At 34.1% G+C, this 20,808-nt stretch overlaps 1 protein-coding gene across 2 annotated transcripts in view; it reads left to right on the top strand.

Moving 5' to 3' along the window:
* LOC149774872 (uncharacterized) overlaps nucleotides 1–20,434 on the top strand; it is a 72,383-nt gene extending 51,949 nt beyond the window's left edge. The window contains exons 9-12 of one of the 2 annotated variants that reach the window (XM_089944653.1): nucleotides 4,348–4,467; nucleotides 8,156–8,263; nucleotides 9,045–9,134; nucleotides 12,601–20,434. In XM_089944653.1, coding sequence (XP_089800779.1) covers nucleotides 4,348–4,467; nucleotides 8,156–8,263; nucleotides 9,045–9,134; nucleotides 12,601–12,818 — 536 coding nt within the window. In that variant the 3' untranslated portion in view covers nucleotides 12,819–20,434. The remainder of the gene's footprint in view (nucleotides 1–4,347; nucleotides 4,468–8,155; nucleotides 8,264–9,044; nucleotides 9,135–12,600) is intronic. The other variant, XM_089944654.1, reaches the window with a different exon arrangement.
* Nucleotides 20,435–20,808: the final 374 nt, after the last annotated feature.

The raw sequence follows: 20,808 nt of genomic DNA on the forward strand, positions 1-20,808 counted from the left end.
TGGACTCGGCCTGAATTGAACCCATGACCTCCCAAGGTGGACGCTTGTACCATTAGGCCACTGGAGCAATCGCAAGGTCAGTTTGACAATAAATATTAAAATGGCTTGTGCAAAATAACTTGAATTCTCCATAATCAACAGCTAACAGCTAGCTTACACGTAGTGTATGGAAGAACTGTATTGCTTTGAGTGTTAAAAAAGTCAAAGGTCAAGATCGCAGTGACTGAATGAAGAAAATGAGACTCTGCACCATTATCATTGCATCACATACAGGACCACAGTTTAATGTTGGCTAGCACAATGGTTAAGGAAGAAGCTTTCCATTTTGAGGTCAAAGGTCAGTGTCACTGTGACTGAAAGAAGACAAATGGTTACAACACAGTAACATCAGTTTGACATCAAAGACCTGAATCAAACTTTGAGAATAGCTTGTGCTTGGAGTAAGGAACATGCCTAACATTTTTGGTGTCAGAGGTCAATTTAAGTTTGTGGAGGGCTTGCACGTAATGAATAGAAGATGCCTAGTGATGTTGGTGTCAAGGTCAAGGTGATTGTTGCTGAAAAAAGCATTTTGCAGAATAACTTGTTGGAAGAGTAAGTTCCATCATGAAACTTTGAATAGTTTGCGTTTAGGGTAATAAAGAAATCTGTAGATTCTTTGGTTAAAAGGTCAGAGGTTATGGTCATGACAAGGCTAATAAGATAATGGTTTCAACACATTAAATTCAGTGTGATGAGTATCTACATCATGGAATAGCAGACTGTTAAACACAGGACAGGTATATAATGTGCTGCCAACATTGATCTTCATTTGGTTGTATTAAACACAGGACAGGTATATAATGTACTGCCAACATTGATCTTCATTTGGTTGTATTAAACACAGGACAGGTATATAATGTACTGCCAACATTAATCTTCATTTGGTTGTATTAAACACAGGACAGGTATATAATGTACTGCCAGCATTGAACTTCATTTATTTGTATTAAACACAGGACAGGTATATAATGTACTGCCAACATTGATCTTCATTTGGTTGTATTAAACACAGGACAGGTATATAATGTACTGCCAACATTGATCTTCATTTGGTTGTATTAAACACAGGACAGGTATATAATGTACTGCCAGCATTGATCTTCATTTGGTTGTATTAAACACAGGACAGGTATATAATGTACTGCCAACAGTGATCTTCATTTGGTTGTATTAAACACAGGACAGGTATATAATGTACTGCCAACATTGATCTTCATTTGGTTGTATTAAACACAAGACAGGTATATAATGTACTGACATCATTGATCTTCATTTGGTTGTATTAAACACAGGACAGGTATATAATGTACTGCCAACATTGATCTTCATTTGGTTGTATTAAACACAGGACAGGTATATATTGTGCTGCCAACATTGATCTTCATTTGGTTGTATTAAACACATTCAAACTCTCTTTAGGTTAAGTTCCTAATCTTGATATGAATACAAGGTAGATCACTGAGTGTTCCAAACAACCTTGAAATGGTGGCTACTTCATTCTTGTTGGTCTTGGCATTTTGTAATTTTTAAATGCTTACGGAGATGGCAGGTAATGGACATGTATAGTAGTCCACATACTGCAATGCCAGTTATTTATTGGACAGCTAACCATACTAAGGTGAATGCCCTTACTGCTTTTACATAATCCTAACCTAGTGAGACGTCATGATGTCTCCATTCATGATTAGCTTCACCACTATGTAACCTTACTTTCATTGTTATTGTCTCCCCCTCCCATTTATTTGGAGACTCTAACAGTTGAAGATATTTGGAAGTAGGCTGCACAGGAATTACTTTCCAACTTGCCTTTCCTTCTCTTTCCTCTTCTCATCAGTTTTACTTCCAGTGTTTAAATGACTGAAGGGGAAACAGCCTTGCTGTAAAGTCTTTTTGATTGAAGCAAACTATATTGCCTTTCTGGCATGGAAAGTTATCAGTTTAAATGGAGGGAAACCTTGTTCTGTCTTCCAAGTTTCCAAGGACCCAAGAGTAACATTTGACCCAGACTCATACCATTGATATGTCAGTAGGCACTACTGGGGGTGAAATGATTCATTGATATATTAATGTGTCGATACTTTTGCTGAAACGATACATGTATCAATACAAGACATGGAAAAACAATAAAACGATACCGTATGTAAGTTATTTTAGTCTTCACAGTCATGAATAATTATTATTACTTTGCCTTATTATTCTGTAAAATTAAAATTCATCTGAAACAGCATTTGCAGTCACATGCATTCGTTTTTATTAGTAAAAACATAAAAGACTATTGAAAATACTCTCTCACCGTCTGCAAATTAACATGGTGACATGGTTCATAATCTATCCCCCCCCATTCCATGCTAATTATCTTAACTCAGCTGCAAATTCAGCATATACTATACATTCCAAATTTGTTCCACAGGTATAATGAATATTTTACTCATCATTTAATAACCACTTTTATGTGAAGTTTCTACATTGAGTTGCATCTGGTTGGTTTGAAAGCTACATTACCAGTGTGTCACATGGTGAAATATGTTATATTGAACTCTCATTGGTGGTTATTGCTTGTTCTCTTTCAGATTAAACGATAACCACCAATCAGAAATTAATGTAGCTTATTGCTTACGTGGCAAGACAACAGAGAGACTTCGCTCAAAAGTATTGATATATAAAGTACCTAAACAGAGATGCTGTCATGGTGTGCAGTTGTGTGAATCATGCAAAACTTTTACCAATTTGTACACTTGGAGAAGAGAGATGCATGAGAGCTCCCACAAATTAACTGAAAGTCCTGCATATGAAAACATGTTTGGCAAAGTATGCAATATTTATTTAACCATTCTTGTTTTGACATCTGTTTTTCAGGTAGGCAAATGTTTACACATCTGGGTTCTTCAAGCATTGCATAAATGGTTGTTAAACTAAATTTGATTGGCACAACATACCCAGGAATAAGCATTATGGCATAGTTTGAACCTTTCCTGAAGGAAGTTTTACACAAATGCATGTTTAAAAAATGGGCTAGCTAGAAAACCACAAAAATGTCAGATTCCCGGCGTGGTTCATTACAATTTTGTCTGGCAAATACTAGCTGACACTAGTAATGAAGACAACAATTTTTAAAGTTATGAAGTATATTAGTTTACTGGAGCTTAGGGAAGTGTTAAAGGAGATACCAGTGAGTGATTGAAATAGGTGTTAAATATGACTCAGATGTACATGTTGGATGGACATAAATAGATGGCATGACAGCCAATCTTATTTTCAGTGGTATTTCGATAATAAATGTAGAAAGGACAGAATATTGACCCTAATTAGAATGCAGACAATTTAAAAGTGTAATGCAATTTTCATTTTTTTAAAATCAATTTAGCCGTGTGGATCATATGCTACAAAACCATATATCCATATCAGGATTTAGATAAACTAAATTAATAAAGTAAAACAAATGTCATTAAGAAGAAAAGATATGTATTTGAATACCTCTGTCTGTACAAGCAGACTATACCATGATGCATAGGTCCAAATACAGTATGTATCATGGTGCATAGGTCCAAATACAATGTGTGTCATAATATTTAGGTCCAAATAAAATATGTATCATGATGCATAGGTCCAAATACAATATGTATCATGATGCATAGGTCCAAATACAATATGTATCATGGTGCATAGGTCCAAATACAATATGTATCATGATGTATAGGTCCAAATACAATATGTATCATGATGCATAGGTCCAAATACAGTATGTGTCATGATGCATAGGTCCAAATACAATAAGTACCATGATGCATTGGTCCAAATACAATATGTATTGTGATGCATAGGTCCAAATACAATATCTTTTATGATGCCTAGGTCCAAATACAATATGTATCATGATGCATATGTCCAAATACAATATGTATTCTTCTCATGGGTTGGTGGTTCTTCCTGGGGGTTTTCCAGGGTTCTTCCTCCAAGATAGGTTATACTGGCTGCCATGTATAGCCTATCTTGTGCTGAAAAATGGGGTTACACCCTTCAACAACATGTATTACAATGCAGAGGTCCCAATACAATATATATCATATTGTATAAGTCATGAAACAATATTTATTGTATATTGCAACAAACATTAGAAAAAAAACTTTTTTTCTATTCTTAAGTGCAACTGAATGTTGGCAATTACAAACTTATTTAATGTCTTAAGTCTTACATATCACAATACAGGGCTGACAGTACATTATGTTGTATCATTACAAAATATACTGACTGCCTTGATAAACAGTGCCTTATAATTACATTACCTGTAATACATTTGCTTTTCAGATCATTCTGATGGGTCCAACAACAACAATGGCAGTCATGATGGTGGTGGTGGTGGTAGCAGTGAGACTAGTAACATACCAGATAGTGTAGTGACTACACATCCTCCAGAAGAAGTTATTGGTTTGTATAATTCAGCAAGATTTGTCTAAAAGACAGTGCTTTTCTGTTACAGTGATCATTGCAGGCAGTGGTTCAGGTGACATACCCTATAAAAGTACAATACTTGTTACTTTGATTTGAACAAGTTAAAAATATTATGAGTCAATTAAATACCACTCACCATAAAGTGAAGAGTCCATTGACATTTACTGTGGGTGTTGATTTGCAAATATATTGCTTCCTTTTTCCAGCAGGTCCTAACAACTTGAATTTTAATTTTGCTGTATAAATACTGTGTTTGATGTAATGACTTTTTGACTTAAGATGTATTTTCCTTTTCTATAAGTTAGATTTTATTCCCTAGCGATATTTCCCAAGTTCTCTACTAATTTATGTGGCCCAAAAAGCCAATGGCTTGTAAAGATGGCATTCCAAGTTGAGAATCCTTTTGATCATTACACAAATGTAGTACTTCTTCAGTGCCAAGTAGAGTTTTACATCTTCCAGTGAATGTTTGACCTTAATCCCTCAGCTTTTAAGGGCTGCACCTCTTTGTTTCCCAACATGCCAAAACTTTGATAAAGCCAGTTTGATACTTACTCAGTGCCAGGTAACAGAGGGTGGTTATTTGAACTCCATGTGATCTTGCTGTACAATTGACACATGTTGAATTACAGCCTTTAATCAATTTCACACTCTGTCTGATCAAAGTGTTACTTACAGATCCCAAGCTCAGTCACTACATAAGCTCCTGCATATGACATTGAAAACTAGGGAACAGAGTAGGGACAAAATTTAGACACCACCAGTTTACAATGACTGGACTTTGATTGGGGATTTCAGAATTTTATCGGAAGTGAAGATGAATTATTGGACTTTGAACCAAAATGACATTAGATAGTGACATTTATAGGATACTGTGACTGTGGACTTAAACTGTCTTTGTTTTGTTTTATAATGTGTGGAATTAACGTATTATTGGATTTCAAGAATTTAATCATTCTGAACTATTTTTATACTGATATGTGACCTATAATTGAATATATGGCTCCAACATATAAATGGATTTAAGATATCATGCATTATGAATTTAATGGATTTAAGTTGTAAGTTGTAACATATTCAGACTCTGCCAACCTGTACAGTCTTATGGAAAGTACCCATACAATAAGGACTTGTGGCTATATCAGAATTAAAGCACAACTTATGGAAAGTACCCATACAGTAAGGACTTGTGGATATTGCAGGATTAAAGCACAACTTATGGAAAGTACCCATACAATAAGGACTTGTGGATATAGCAGGATTAAAGCACAACTTATGGAAAGTACCCATACAATAAGGACTTGTGGATATTGCAGGATTAAAGCACAACTTACGGAAAAATGAGTGCAGTAAGATCTGGATACTGGTTTGATGTTTGTGTTTCATTTGGATCTGGGTTTTATATTAAGTGGAATTAGTCAGGGAACCAGACTAAATTTACTGTAATGCTAAAGACACTTGATACTGCTTATTTTGCAATGCAAAACATTGCATGATTCAAGCTGTTAGTTAATTTTTGTAGAAATAGCATCCAGCAAGTGACAGTCAGCCAGAATGGACATTAAAGCTCTTACAAAGTTTAATAGTGCAGAAGAATAAAAGTAAAGAAAGCTGGAAGGACAACAATTATGTTTAGTTGACATCACATTTTGGTTTGAGTATGTCACATGGTGGAGAGATGATTGCCATCACTACAGCCCTCGTGCAGTTGAATTAATTTTTTTTACAGCAGTTAGATTTAATGGATATCCTGTGTTGATTTGAATATGTCACATGTCAGGAAAGATGATTGCTGTCGTTACAGCCAATGTGAAATTAAATTTACTTTGTAAGGATTATGTCAAGTTGAGTTCAAGAAGCCATTCAGCTCCATAGGGTTTGGAACTGTAGTTTATGAAACTGAACTGGATGTAATTAGGGATGCATTGAATTTCACAGACTTTTGAATTGAAGAACATATTTGCTGTCACTGTCTTGAATCACCCTTCTCAACTTTGAAATGCATGTTTTTCGACTGATAATAGCAGCACATATTTTATTACATTTTAGTGAAAACTGGTCCAAGGTATGAAAAAATCTAATGCCTAAATGGCAAGGTCTTGTTATGGTCTACTTATTCCTCTTGACTGTATAATTGTATTTTAAACTGGTTTGGTTCTCCATCCATCTAGATGGGGTTGTTTATTTTTCCAAACGTGGCTTTGTCTCATTGACAATCCGCCACTCAAAATGCATCTCACTTTGCAAAATTCACAACCATTTACAGGAGGGTTGGAAAGAAATTGGCTTTTTATAGCACTAAAAAGGTGGGTTGACTTATAGTCAAGTCAGCTTTTAAGCAAGTACATACGGTAGATATTTTTGACAGAAAAAATTCTCTTTAACACACCTTGCAAACAAAGCTGACCTTACCTTGCTATGAAATTGATTCCTGACCCATTACCATTTCCCCAAAAGAACCCATTGATACTGTGCCCAGAATAGTATATTTTGCATACTTTTTAGGTTACCTCTATGACACAGAAGCAAACTGTTGTACTAGCCCAGTGTCATGGTCCACACATAAAAAGTCAGAAACATGTACAGCTTCACTGTATCTGAAGCATTCTTTCTTTCCAGATACTAGGCAGTCATTTGACATGGGTTTCATGTGACTTAGCCCCAGGAACCGGGCTAACATTCAACATTCATGTATTTTAGTTGTATATTCATGATTAAGTTTTGCATTATTATATTCGTTGAATCCTGAAAACCTACTATGGATGCATTGTGATGAGTAGCATGACAAGTATAGATGACTTTGTCCCATATTTTATGATTCACTTTGTATAAGTTGTATTAATTCATGAATATATAACTGATTGCATGTCTGAGCAAGTTTTAGCATTTCACCAACTGTAACCCCATAAGTACTGTTTGTAATTGTATTCATGCATAATGGATGCATATTGCCATAAATATCATGGTATAATATGCATCAGGATGCTGATACAACGTTTTTATGCAGTATGTATCATGATACAAGGCTCTGATGCAGTATGTATCATGATACAAGGCTCTGAAACAGTATGTGTCATGATGCAAAGTTCTGATATAATATGTATCCTGATACAAGGTTCTGATACAGTATTATCCTGATACAAGGTTTTGATGCAGTATGTATCCCAAAACAAGGATCTGATGCAGTATGTATCCTTATACAAGGTTCTGATACAGTATGTATCCTGATGCAAGATTTCAATGCAGTATGTATCATTCATAGGACTCATTACAGGTGACATCATGATAAATCGGTCCTGATACAAGATGCGTAATGAAACATCAATCATGGTACACAATGTGCCATGATACCTATGTCCTGATACAAATACTTCTTGAAACTTAAGTCACAATACAAGATGCATCATGAAACAGAAGTCATGATACAATATGTATCACAATATAGATATCCTGATACAAGTTTTGTCATGATAAATATCCTGACTTTATTTACTTGTAAACAAGGAAAGATGATATTCCCTTTGAAAATTTAGCATCAACAAAAAAAATGTCTTGTATATTACAATGTAGGGTTAATAATTCAGTATTTGGTATAATCGCAAAAGACATTGATTACCCCAATGCATATTGATACATCATTACATATAATGCGTTTGGTTTTCAGATCATTCTGATGGGCCCAATAGCAGTCATGATGGTGGTGGTAGTAGCAGTGACACTGGTAAAATACCAGATAGTGTAGTGAATTCATCTCCTCCAGTAGCAGCTGTTGGTTCGTACAGATTATCAAGATTTATTTCATAGGGCTTACCCCAGGGAGGGGGTTAAAGGGGCTTACCCCAGGGAGCGGTTAAGTGGGCTTACCCCAGAGAGGGAGTTAAAGGGGTTAACTTTGTACATCTGTAAACTTGTCATTTAAATTGCTACAGTTTAGGTTGATTAGCCATTATTTTGATAGGTATGGGTGGGTTGAATCATCCATTATTCTGATAGCTATGGGGGCGGGGAATCAGCCATTTTTCTAATAGCTTTGGGTTGGAAGGGGGCGAAATAAAGCAATTATTTTTATAGCAATGGTTTGCGGAAAGGAATCAACCATTAATCTGTTCACTATGCAATGGGGGAATCAACCATTATTCTGATAGCTACAGTTTCGGGAGGGGAAAATCTCATTGCTCTGTTTTAAAGTTTATTTGGGTCTTTTTTATTTTACATGAAGAAGGAAAATCTGAAACTTCTTCAGTGGTACTGTTCTGGCTGATTGATTATATCAAGCATTTGTCATAATGACTGATTTATTTATTACAGTTCTTGGCAGTGTATTATTTTTTTGAGAAGGTTCCAGGCTTCTTGAAAAATTGTGACGTGTATATTTAAAATATTGACTTTTATATTTTAACAATTTTTCTATTCTTTTGCTTGTATCTTTGTTTTGTGTACCTTTTTTTGGATGCCTACATTTACTAAGCATTGTGCAAGTCACCCTAATACATGCATACAATACACTACAGTACTTTTCTTTTAAGGTTAATATTTATACATATGCTTTCCAGGTTACAGTTACACTGGTGCTAATAATGGTGGCTGCAATGGAAGCAAAAACCGATCTGTGGCAGTTGTAAAACCTCAGCTAATGGATAATGGTATGTACTATTTTAAAACCTTGGCTAATGGGTAATGGTATGTGCTATTGTAAAACCTTGGCTAATGGGTAATGGTATGTACTATTGTAAAACTGCAGCTAATGGATAGTGGTATGTACTATTTTAAAACCTTGGCTAATGGATAATCGTATGTACTATTTTAAAACCTTGGCTAATGGGTAATGGTATGTGCTATTGTAAAACCTCTACTAATGGGTAATGGTATGTACTATTTTAAAACCTTTGCTAATGGATAATGGTATGTACTATTTTAAAACCTTGGCTAATGGATAATGGTATGTACTATTTTAAAACCTTGGCTAATGGGTAATGGTATGTGCTATTGTAAAACCTCTACTAATGCGTAATGGTATGTACTGTTGTAAAACCTCAGCTAATGGGTAATGGTATGTACTGTTGTAAAACCTCTACTAATGGATAATGGTATGTACTATTTTAAAACCTCGGCTAATGGGTAATGGTATGTACTAATTTAAAACCTCGGCTAATGGGTAATGGTATGTGCTATTTTAAAACTTCAGCTAATGGGTAATGGTATGTGCTATTGTAAAACCTCGGCTAATGGGTAATGGTATGTACTATTGTAAAACCTCAGCTAATGGGTAATGGTTTGTACTATTTTAAAACCTCAGCTAATGGGTAATGGTATGTACTATTGTAAAACCTTGGCTAATGGGTAATGGTATGTACTATTTTAAAACCTCAGCTAATGGGTAATGGTATGTACTATTTTAAAACCTCAGCTAATGGGTAATGGTATGTACTAATTTAAAACCTCAGCTAATGGGTAATGGTATGTACTATTGTAAAACCTTGGCTAATGGGTAATGGTATGTACTATTTTAAAACCTCAGCTAATGGGTAATGGTATGTACTATTTTAAAATGGGTAATGGTATGTACTATTTCAAAACCTTGGCTAATGGGTAATGGTATGTACTATTGTAAAACCTCGGCTAATGGGTAATGGTATGTACTATTGTAAAAACTCAGCTAATGGGTAATGGTATGTACTAATTTAAAACCTTGGCTAATGGGTAATGGTATGTGCTATTGTAAAAATTCAACTAATGGGTAATGGTACATGCCGTTGTAAAACCTCATCTAATGGATAATGGTATGTACTGTACTATTGTAAAACCTCACCTAATGTGTGCAGTTAAGAGAAGTGTATTATTTGATCATATCCCTTTTATTTGTAATCATTCAGTTAAAAAGCTAATAATTAGAATACAACAAAAAATGACCATCCTGCTTTTAAACCACCCCAATTATTCAATATACCTTATTACAAAAAGATCACTTTAAAGTCTTGAGAGTAGGTTTATTATCAGTTTTTAATTTTTCAGGCTTGTCATAGTGTAAGCTTACATAATGATCAGACTGTCATCCATGTGCATGTTCTGGGAGGCATTGCTTAATGAAAATACACTTTAAGCAAACAAGGCAGTATAAAATATCATAATTAAGTCAGAAATAATTACTCAGAAGTGAGATGCATCATAGTGACAAATTAAAACAATCAGCACAATGGATGAAATGAATACCACTCTCTATCTCATGCAGAGCAGCCATGTGTTTTCAATGAGTGCCTCATAACTGATCAGTGAAACCAAGGTACATGTACACACTGTTAAACATATTCATAATAAAATGTATATAAATAAGATAAAATGTTGAGACTGGCATAGCAATATCTAACCTAAATTCTGTAGCTTTCTTGTATTTGAGACAAGGAAGACTCCAAGTGGACTTGACATTAAAAGGTCAAAGTTCTAGGAGAGAGGGACTCAAAGAAAGAAATTAGCTAACACAAAATAGTGAAAGTCATATGCCACAAACCATGCCAAAACTCAGTGTATGACTTGTATTTAAGGTAAGAAAGACACATATCTTTGACTGGATTGATGCCCTATTGAGAGGCCCCAACTCTGACCAGATTGGACCTCCTTTTTAAATTTTAAGGGGAATGGATGGTGTCCAAAGTTAATAAATCATAGATGCAGACTTCAATCAGGCAGGGGAAGCAGAGGCTGACAAGACATTTAATTGCTTGGAATTTCTTTTAAATTCATTCAGTTTAGTCTGCCTGTTCTTTGCTTAGGTGCATAGAGGTCATTAAATCTTTAATACCAAGATTTTGAATGTCTTTTTATATTTACTGAAGGAAATATTTCACTAGTTCATATGTACAGATACAATGTACAATGTATGTACAATGCCCTGGCATTGTAAGTGATTCTGGTGTCTTCCACAATCAGGTTAATAGTTTAAAACTTTATTTTCACTACCAAAGCATCTAGTTTTATGTATTCTTCGTGGAACATATATCAAGCCTTAATCATGACCAGATTGGACCTCCTTTTAAATTGTATGGGGAATGGTGCCCAAAGTTAGTAAATCCTAGATGCAGTCTTCCACCAGGCAGGGGAAGCAGGGGCAGACAAGACATTTAATTACTTGGAATTTCTTTTTAAATTTATTCAGTTTAGTCTGCCTGTTCTTTGCTGAGGTGCTGAGAGGTCATTACATCTTCAATACCAAAATTTTGAATGTCTTTTTACATTTACCATAGGAAATATTTCACTATCTCATGTGTAAAGAGTTTATGCTATGCACTGACATTGTAAGTGATTCTGGTGTCTTCAGCAATCAGGTTAATAGTTTAAAACTTTATTTTCACTGCCATAGCTTCTAATTTTATGTTTCTTCATCATCTGATCATACCTTGATCATTCTGAACCACCCAAGTAGAAATAAGTTCATAGTGACCTTCTTTAACAGCAATATTCTGACATTGATGGTTTATCTCAACATATATTTTCTGTCTTTGGTGCAAATCACCATCTGTAGGTATGGAATATTCTTTGATGTTAATCATAGTGTTTTTTGCGTCATTCTGAACCATTTCAGAGGAATATGGGTCACAGTGACCTTCATATTTGTCTTGTATGATGAATGTTGCTTAGAGTGTAAAAAAGTTTGATTTAGCAATTCTTCAGTTGTAGATATGATGTGGTCATGTTTTTGCATCTTTCCAAACCACTCCAGCTGAAAGTTGCTGACAATGACTTCCGTTTATTACACTAATAACTTTGTTGTTAACACGGTGACCCCAGTATAACAAATAATTTCTTACTGCCAGATCTCCATCTTCAAGTATGTTGTATTCATGGAGCCTGGTCAGGCTGTTCCTTACATCATCGTTAACCACCCCAAGTGAATGCTTGTTACACTGACCTGCTTTTCCTACATAGATTATTTAGTAATTTCCAGGTTAACTCAGAATCAGTGTTCTGTCCTCCATGCAGATATCCAGTTGTAGACATGATATCTACATGAAATTATGTCAAGATGTGCCAGACATTATTGAGCCCCTCCTACAGGTGACTTACATTTTTACACTTATGATTGTTTTATGGACACTAAACTTTAATACTTTTCAGGGATCTCATCCAATGCACTGAGAGGAATGTCAATGGAAGGATATTCAGATTTTACCTGGAGTATACTTGATAACCCTACTATCCCACTTGATGAAGAGACTGGTTTAAAGGTTACAGTAGATAATCTGCAGAAACAGGATGATGTGACATCAGAGCAGCAGATCAGTGAAGAGGTCCATGTTGAAGAACTGCAGCAATCTGACACAAATAACATCTAGGATATTCATACAAAACTCATTTCTTTTACATCGTTTTAAATATGTTTAGGCAGTAATTAAAAATGTATTAATTGTATTTAGTCACTTGCAGGTATATTGGATGTTCTTAGAACTCTGTGGCTTCAATGGATTTTTATTCCTCCTTGCTAAAGGCACAACCTTCTTGTACCAAATATAGTTTGTATTACTAATAATAGCAACTAAATATAGATTGTATTACTAATAATAGCAACCAAATATAGTTGGTATTGCTAATAATAGCAACCAAATATAGTTTTGTATTGCTAATAATAGCAACCAAATATAGTTTTGTATCGCTAATAATAGCAACCAAATATAGTTTGTATTGCTAATAATAGCAACCAAATATAGTTTGTATTGCTAATAATAGCAACCAAATATAGTTTGTATTACTAATAATAGCAACCATATATAGTTTGTATTACTAATAATAGCAACAGACTTTTATCATCTTAAAAAAATGTGTAACAAACTATAGATCCATTGGCTCTCGGGATGTTGCATTCATCAAGGGAGATAACTTGCATATTGAAAAACTTAGATCTCACAGTTGTGATCTACCTCTCTCAGTTTTTAAAAGAACAATTGGAAATACTTTTAAAGGAAATAGTCATTCCTGAAATAATATTTAGAATTTGGTATAAATTTAAAAAAAGATGTAAACATTTTTTGGGAAAAGAAACATTATGGTTTAGAGGAGGATGTTTACAAATTGTCAGTGACCATGATTCGCAATATGCCTGGGCTTATGTTTTTTACATCTGGTCAGTATCACTTAAACCCAATAAGTTGTCAGAATTCTATGTACTTTGGTTATGCTACTGTGATTTGATTCGGTCCAGTCCATCTAGTTCATGAAATAATTGGTCCACTCTTGTCTAGTCCAGAAACAAAGCTGGTCCGGTCCATTTAGTCCAAGATAAAATTGGTCCAGTCCATCTAGTCCAAGATAAAATTTATCCAGTCCATCTAGTCCATGAAACAACTGGTCCAGTTCATCTAGTCTAGGAACAAACATGGTCCAGTGCGTCCATTCCAGGAAAAGACTGGTCCAGTCCATCTAGTCCAGGAAATAATTGATCTAATCCATCTAGTCCAAGAAAAAAAACATGGTCCAGTGCATCCATTATAAGGACAAACTGGTCTAGTCCAGGAAACAACTGATCTAGTTCAAGAAAAAACCTGGTCCAGTCCATCCATTCCAGGAAACAACCTGGTCCAGTCTATCTATTCCATGAAAAAACCTGGTCCAGTCCATCCATTCTAGGAAAAATCTGGTCTAGTCCATCTATTTCAGCAAGTATATTTGTTAGCATGATGAGGAAAAATCTAGTCAGTGTGATTTATGGTAGCCTTGTTCATGCTTTTTATACTTAGACAATTGTTTGGTCAAAACCTTGTTAGCAGAGTTGTATAAAAACTACTGATGTAGTCAAACGAAATAGTCATTATGTTTTTACGTTATTGCTGTGTATTGTGGAGTTCTCTTCATCACATTGATAGCTCTCTTGTTAGAACCTAATTAAGTGCCAACCATGTTTTGATTTTTGACTTATAGAAGTATTTATTGTTACAATCAGTGTAAAACAGTCTCACCTTGTATTATCACTATTAACTATGTCTTTTATGTTAGATAAAGGGGGTGGAATAAAACAATAGTTAAAATGCATGCAAATCCCTCATTTATAAGAGCCGGTGATCACAGTCATGTGAAATAATTTGAATTGATCAGTCTAATTCTATTGTAAATATTATTAATGTTTGTAAGTAATATAATTAAACTATATTAACTGTGATCAAAGATAGCAAGGCAGGCAAACAAAATGAGTACTTTGTGAATATACAATTTTGTTTGCCAGGTATGGGTCATTATGGAGAAGTGAGTACCAGAGTTTGTAGAGGACTTTAAATTCATGACTTGGCACTTAGAGATTTGCCAAAGAATGAGAAGTTTCATTATTACACACAAAAAAATTGCTGCATTATTATTTTACCAATGGATGAATAATTTCTGGAAGTAAAAGTTCCTGGTCCTTGAAAATGAGGACTCTTGTTTTATTGTGGATCAGCCACAGCAAAATCAGTGACATAATACACAATGTTTCAGTATACAGGTGAAGGTTGTTGAAACCTCTTGGAAAATGTTGTTAACAATCTTCAACAATAATTATTAAAAAAGTGAACAGCTTAATTAGAAAAAGCTCATTATTGACAGTTTTTCCCAACATGATTATAAAATGAGTATACATCTATTAAACAGAACTGTTCTACCCCTTCCGCATGTTTTTTTAATATTTTTGTTATGGATATGTCAGCTGGAGAATCTCTTTACAATCAGTTTTAATATCAAGCAATGAAATAGATTTGAAAGAGAAATGCATTACAGAAGGAGCTGTTAACTTGTCTAAGAAGAAAATGCAAATCTGAAGACATGTTTGATATTCAGAAGTTTGATTTTGATCCATGTATTTTAAGTTTTATTTCTTCAGTAGTGATGGTATTGATGTCATTCACTTCATATTCTTCAAATTGTATACCATTTCATCACTAATTCAGCTGTAACTTTGAAACAAAAACTTGTACTTTGATATGCTAGGATTTTCTGACATACAAAAGGATGTGATCATAACATAAGCCACAAGTGAGAGAGTATTCCATAGAAACTTTATATTAATGAGTTATTGATCAGAGAGTATTCCATAGTACCTTTGTATTATTGAGTTATTGATCAGAGAGTATTCCATAGTACCTTTGTATTAATGAGTTATTGATCAGAGAGTATTCCATAGAACCTTTGTATTAGTGAGTTATTGATCAGAGAGTATTCCATAGAACCTTTGTATTAATGAATTATTGATCTATATTTTTTTCCTTCTAATTTTTTGTGAATTATAACTTGTTGAGAGCTCTTCATAGCGATAACTTTGGCGTCGGTCAGTATGTGTTTATCTCTCAGCATGTCTTCATTCCCTAGATTCAACTCATTGTTAAGGTATTTTGCTTTTGACTAAATGAAAAACACGTTAAACAAAAAGTTGGTCTTATAGTGTACAGAAGGCGTCTCCTATAGTCAACAAAAGGGGTCTCATATTTATCAAAAGGGGTCTCATGAAGCCAGCAAAATGTGGTCTCAAGTAAACAAAAAGGGGTCTCTTGTCAACAAAGGGGTCTTTTAGTCAGCGAAATGGGGTCTCTTTTAGTCATTAAAAAGAAGTGTCTTCTAGTCAACAAAAAGGGGTCTTGTGAATATAAAATTTAAGTATCAGAATGTTGTATTAGGGCTGGGTTTTTTGTCCTTTTGAAAGAACCTATACAAGATCAGTATTAATTATGACAACCTTATTAGTAGCTCAACTTTATACATTGAAAGATTTGCAGAATTTAGATTAAAACAAGTTTGGAAAACTCTGTAAAATCTTGACTTTTTTAACATCGTTGTTTTTGGCTTCTTAATAACCTACAGCAACAACAAGCATTCAGTATGTGATGTAGTACCTACACTCTGTATTTGAAAAACTATTAATAGCGTAAATTTGTATAACAGTAAAGCTCATCCTAATAAGTGCACAATGTGATGTCATAATAAGCACAGACTCTGATGTCATAATATAATAAGCACAAACTGTGATGTTATAATAAGCACAAACGTGATGTTATAATAAGCACAACCTGTGATATCATAATGTAATAAGCACGAAACATGATGTTATAATAAGCACAACCTGTGATGTCATAATGTAACAAGCACAAACTGTGATATCATAATGTAATAAGCACACACTGTGATATCATAATAATTTTGTCCAAAATAATTGTTGAAGGGAAATTAGATTGTCTTTGAAGATTGATATTTTGTTTGATCAAATTATTATATTGTTCTGAGGTATATAGATATATTTTCTTTTGTATTTTTAGTTGACCTGTTTACCTTTGTATCAACATCTGCACATATACATATGAACCACCTCATTGAATCATAACCATTTTTTTATAATTCTTAGGTCCTAGGCATCCATTTGTAGTGGGTTTCATAGCACCTACTTCCAGGGGAGGTTACTGAGGTCCATACAAAAGCATTTCTTGTACATGCTTAACTTTGTATGTTTAGCTTAGGTTCTTAAATAAATATTGTTATACCTGAAATCATGGAACTTGGTACAGGGATGCATATTGATGAGTTATATACCTTTAGAATAAAAATAGGTCAGCACGACCCATATTTTATGCCTCTTTTTTGGGGGGGGTTAAGTTTTGTATGATTATATGCATCTCTATCAGTATAACTGTTAGCATAAAAGAAGGTCACAATGTTCTACATTTCAGGGGCTCTGGGTGACCTATTGTTCAATGGTGCTTGCTTTTATGGATCACTGACTTCTCACTTTCGTCTGCATGGGATCGTGTCCCAGCTCGGCCAATGTGAGTACAACAAAAAGCTTGGCAGTAACTTCCTGTTAATTGGCAGTTCTTCCAAGGGTTTTTGCTGGTTCTTTCTCCACCAAACATACTTGTCACCATGTATAGCCTATCATGTGCTTTAAACCCAAAACAACAACCTACGCTTCATTTTTTTACTGTTTCTTAAGGTTTTGCATTTAGTTTATGACCAACAGTTTTTGCGACCTGTGTATATACTGTCATACCTAGGTTCATTACACTTGTTGAGGGGATGCATCTGGATAAGTACTGCACCCACATCACAAGAAATAGGTCAGTGTGATCCATATTTTAAACTTCCATGACTCTTTTAAATTTTGTGTTTATTTCTTAATCTCCACTAATACAAGAATAAACTAGATCAGTTTGCATATCACACTCATACAATAGTCTGATCTGCATTTCACATTTTATTGGTTTGTGTTTGCATTTAGTTTATAACCAGATTGACTTTTGGTACCTTGTATAAATGTCATACCTGGAATGAAGCTTAGTCGCAAGATCCATCTCTGACAATCACAATCCTTCCAATCACAAAGGTCGGTCACCATGATCAGTTTTTCATGATTCACTTGCTTGGATCCAGACTCCAGCACTCTTTGTTCCATAGTCATCAACTCAAGGGTAGTATGCATCTTTATTAGTATCACAGCATACAACTGAAGAAGGGCAATGTGGCCTAAATTTTTTATTTTACGGATTTAAGTTATGTAGTTCATGACAGTACATGCTTTATACTCCAGTATAATACTGTTGTATCTGGAATTAAACGCTTAGTGAGAGGATGCTGAGTGCTACACTCTCATCATAAAAGTAGGTCACTGTGACCCATATATCAAACTTCACATATATTTGTTAAATTTTATGTTTCAGGTAGATGATTGTATACATCAGTGATTTCCATTTCATACAAAAAAAGTTACTGTCACCTGTATAAATTTTCTCCACTGAGCTCATTACCATGTATGCACACTGTCCAACCAAGAGCCATGAAACCTTTGTGAGGGAAAATGTTGTTGAGTCCGGGATGATTCCAACATTGTGACATACCCCAACCCGATTTTGTTGTAATATGGTGCATTAGTAATCAAAATAATGTCAACTTTTGTGTCTGTTTTCCATTCTGGTAGGAATGAAAGATAAAAAAGAAATGATATGTTTAGAAGTTGATTTTGGTGCAGATTTGATGATATTAAATCCCAAAATTATATTTTTATCTACATAATTACCACTACCAATACACACAGGAATCTTGAAATAATATTGAAAACTGTTCAAAGATTTTTGCCCAATCTAAAGCAATTTAATAATCTGACATAAAATCATTGAAATTTATACACCAGTTTCTATCTAGTTCATCTAGCTTAACCTGTTTTGGCTTGGGAGGTAATTTCATGCAGATGTTGGGGTACAGCTTAAAACGCGACATGTGATTAAATGCACTCAACATGCTTTTATATGATCATTCTGATTCCCAGTATGGAATAAGGTAATATTTCTGATATGGAGACACATGTAACAGATATGATTGGAATGAGGGAAAATGTCTGACATTAAGATTTACTAACTTTTGATTAACAAATTTGAAACATAAAAATTCTGGGTCACCAACAAAATTGGGTCCCAAATAACTATAGCAGATTTTTTCATACAAGTACAGAGGTCTCTGAATTAAATTTCTTAATTCAGTGACTTGTTTGAAATTTTGCTTTTCGTCTTCATTAATTGTGTGCTGTTTATGATCAAATGATGAAACTTGATGCATCGGCATTAGTACTACAGTCGTACACTGTGACCTATATTTTATGGTTTACTAACATAGGTTAATAATCATTTGTATTTCATAAGTACTTGTATTTAACTTGTGTCTACATTTTGTTTCATTCTATAAACATCATAGCATGCACAAAAGCTAGGCAGTTTTTTGACCAGTGAAGTTGGAAGCAAGAATAAATAGGTTTATTCAGTGGTATACTTTCCATATTACTGAATATATAATATACATGGTGATAGGTTACCCTCAGCAGGTTGATTTGGTATTTATACATGTAAATAAGTAGTCACTATAAATATATCTTTCACAGAAGTTAGTCCCTTTCTGATCAGTTCGGTTTAAAGTAAGAATATATTATTTTATATATTATACATGTAAATAAGTAGAAACTAAATTAGAGGACTGCATTTTGTGCAATGACTCAGTTCTAATGACTAATCAAGGCAATTACTGATGCATGAAATATGCTCTTAGTGGTTGAGTTACTGTCTGTAACTTGTGGCCTTGGACTTTCCCCCAATCAAATCTGGATTTTGAGGGTGGACAATAATATTAGCATCAGAAATAGATTTTGAGAAATACAGTTGAAAAATAATAACATATTATCAATACACAGTAGTACCTCTACTTGAATATGAAAGATAATAACATTTTCTCAATACACAGTAGTTCCTCTACTTTGATAGATTTGAAGAGGATGTTTTTTTTAATATTTAATGGCCAAATATTGTATGTCATAACTGATTTTTTTCTTCTCATTAATTATTGTTTACAATTGCTGCTGGAGACTAATTAATTCTGTATGGAGGAAGGCTGTAATCATTGCTTCCATTCTGGTTATTCATACATGAAGATCTAATCACACTTATGTGTTCTATCAAAAGAAACATGGAATCAGCAAGAAAGACGCTTGGTAACTTTTCTACACATGTATCAAACTCTGTTGTTGCCTTTAGAAAATTTACTACTTTTCCCATGTGAAAATCAGTTTAGCAATTTAAAAGTTGTATATTCTTGTTCGCATACTGTTTTTATCTTTGTTGACATAAAACATTGCCTTGTTCATGTTTGTAAACAGTGCATCATCAGACTTCAAGATACAGAAATAAAATGTGTATATTCTTGCTTTATTTTATACAGGACTTAAGAATTTTAATTGTTTTACAGTTTCATGAAGAACAAAAGAAACTTCTATTGTTGCCAAATTTTTTCTAAATATTTTCTCTATTTATTAAAAAAAGAAAATGATTGTATTTTCAATTTATTTATAGGCATATTTGCATCTTCAGGAAAGGGTAGTGCATGATTATTTGTCTTTCATATAGAAAAATGACAAACTAATATTTTCCAGTTTTACATTTTTAAAATAAATTAAATTCACTTATTTGCTGTGTTATTTCTGTCACCCTCATTCTGCCTGACGAGTTATCGGTCTTGGGCAGTCCATGCATATAGATAGGTATTTGTATGCCACTTAACACAATAAATGAGTGGCCTCAAATACTGTAGTATCATCATTTTTTGTGGGGGACCAATTTTCGTGGTTTTCATTGTTGCCCCGATCCACGAATATAAATCCACAACAAAACATAAGCTCCGTAGGATGACGACCCCCCCCCCCATATACTTAGAGTGTTTCATTCCTAGAGATTAACACAGCTACTAGTATTTGATAAATTAAGGTTAATACTGTCATCTGGTAATTATACATTAACTTTTACATGTGTTTGTTTTATTTTTTATTTTAACATTTTGAAA

Source organism: Sinohyriopsis cumingii, unplaced genomic scaffold (genome assembly GCF_028554795.1).
Source record: "Sinohyriopsis cumingii isolate HCF-2022 unplaced genomic scaffold, ASM2855479v2 utg000127l, whole genome shotgun sequence".
Lineage (NCBI taxonomy): Eukaryota > Metazoa > Mollusca > Bivalvia > Unionida > Unionidae > Sinohyriopsis > Sinohyriopsis cumingii.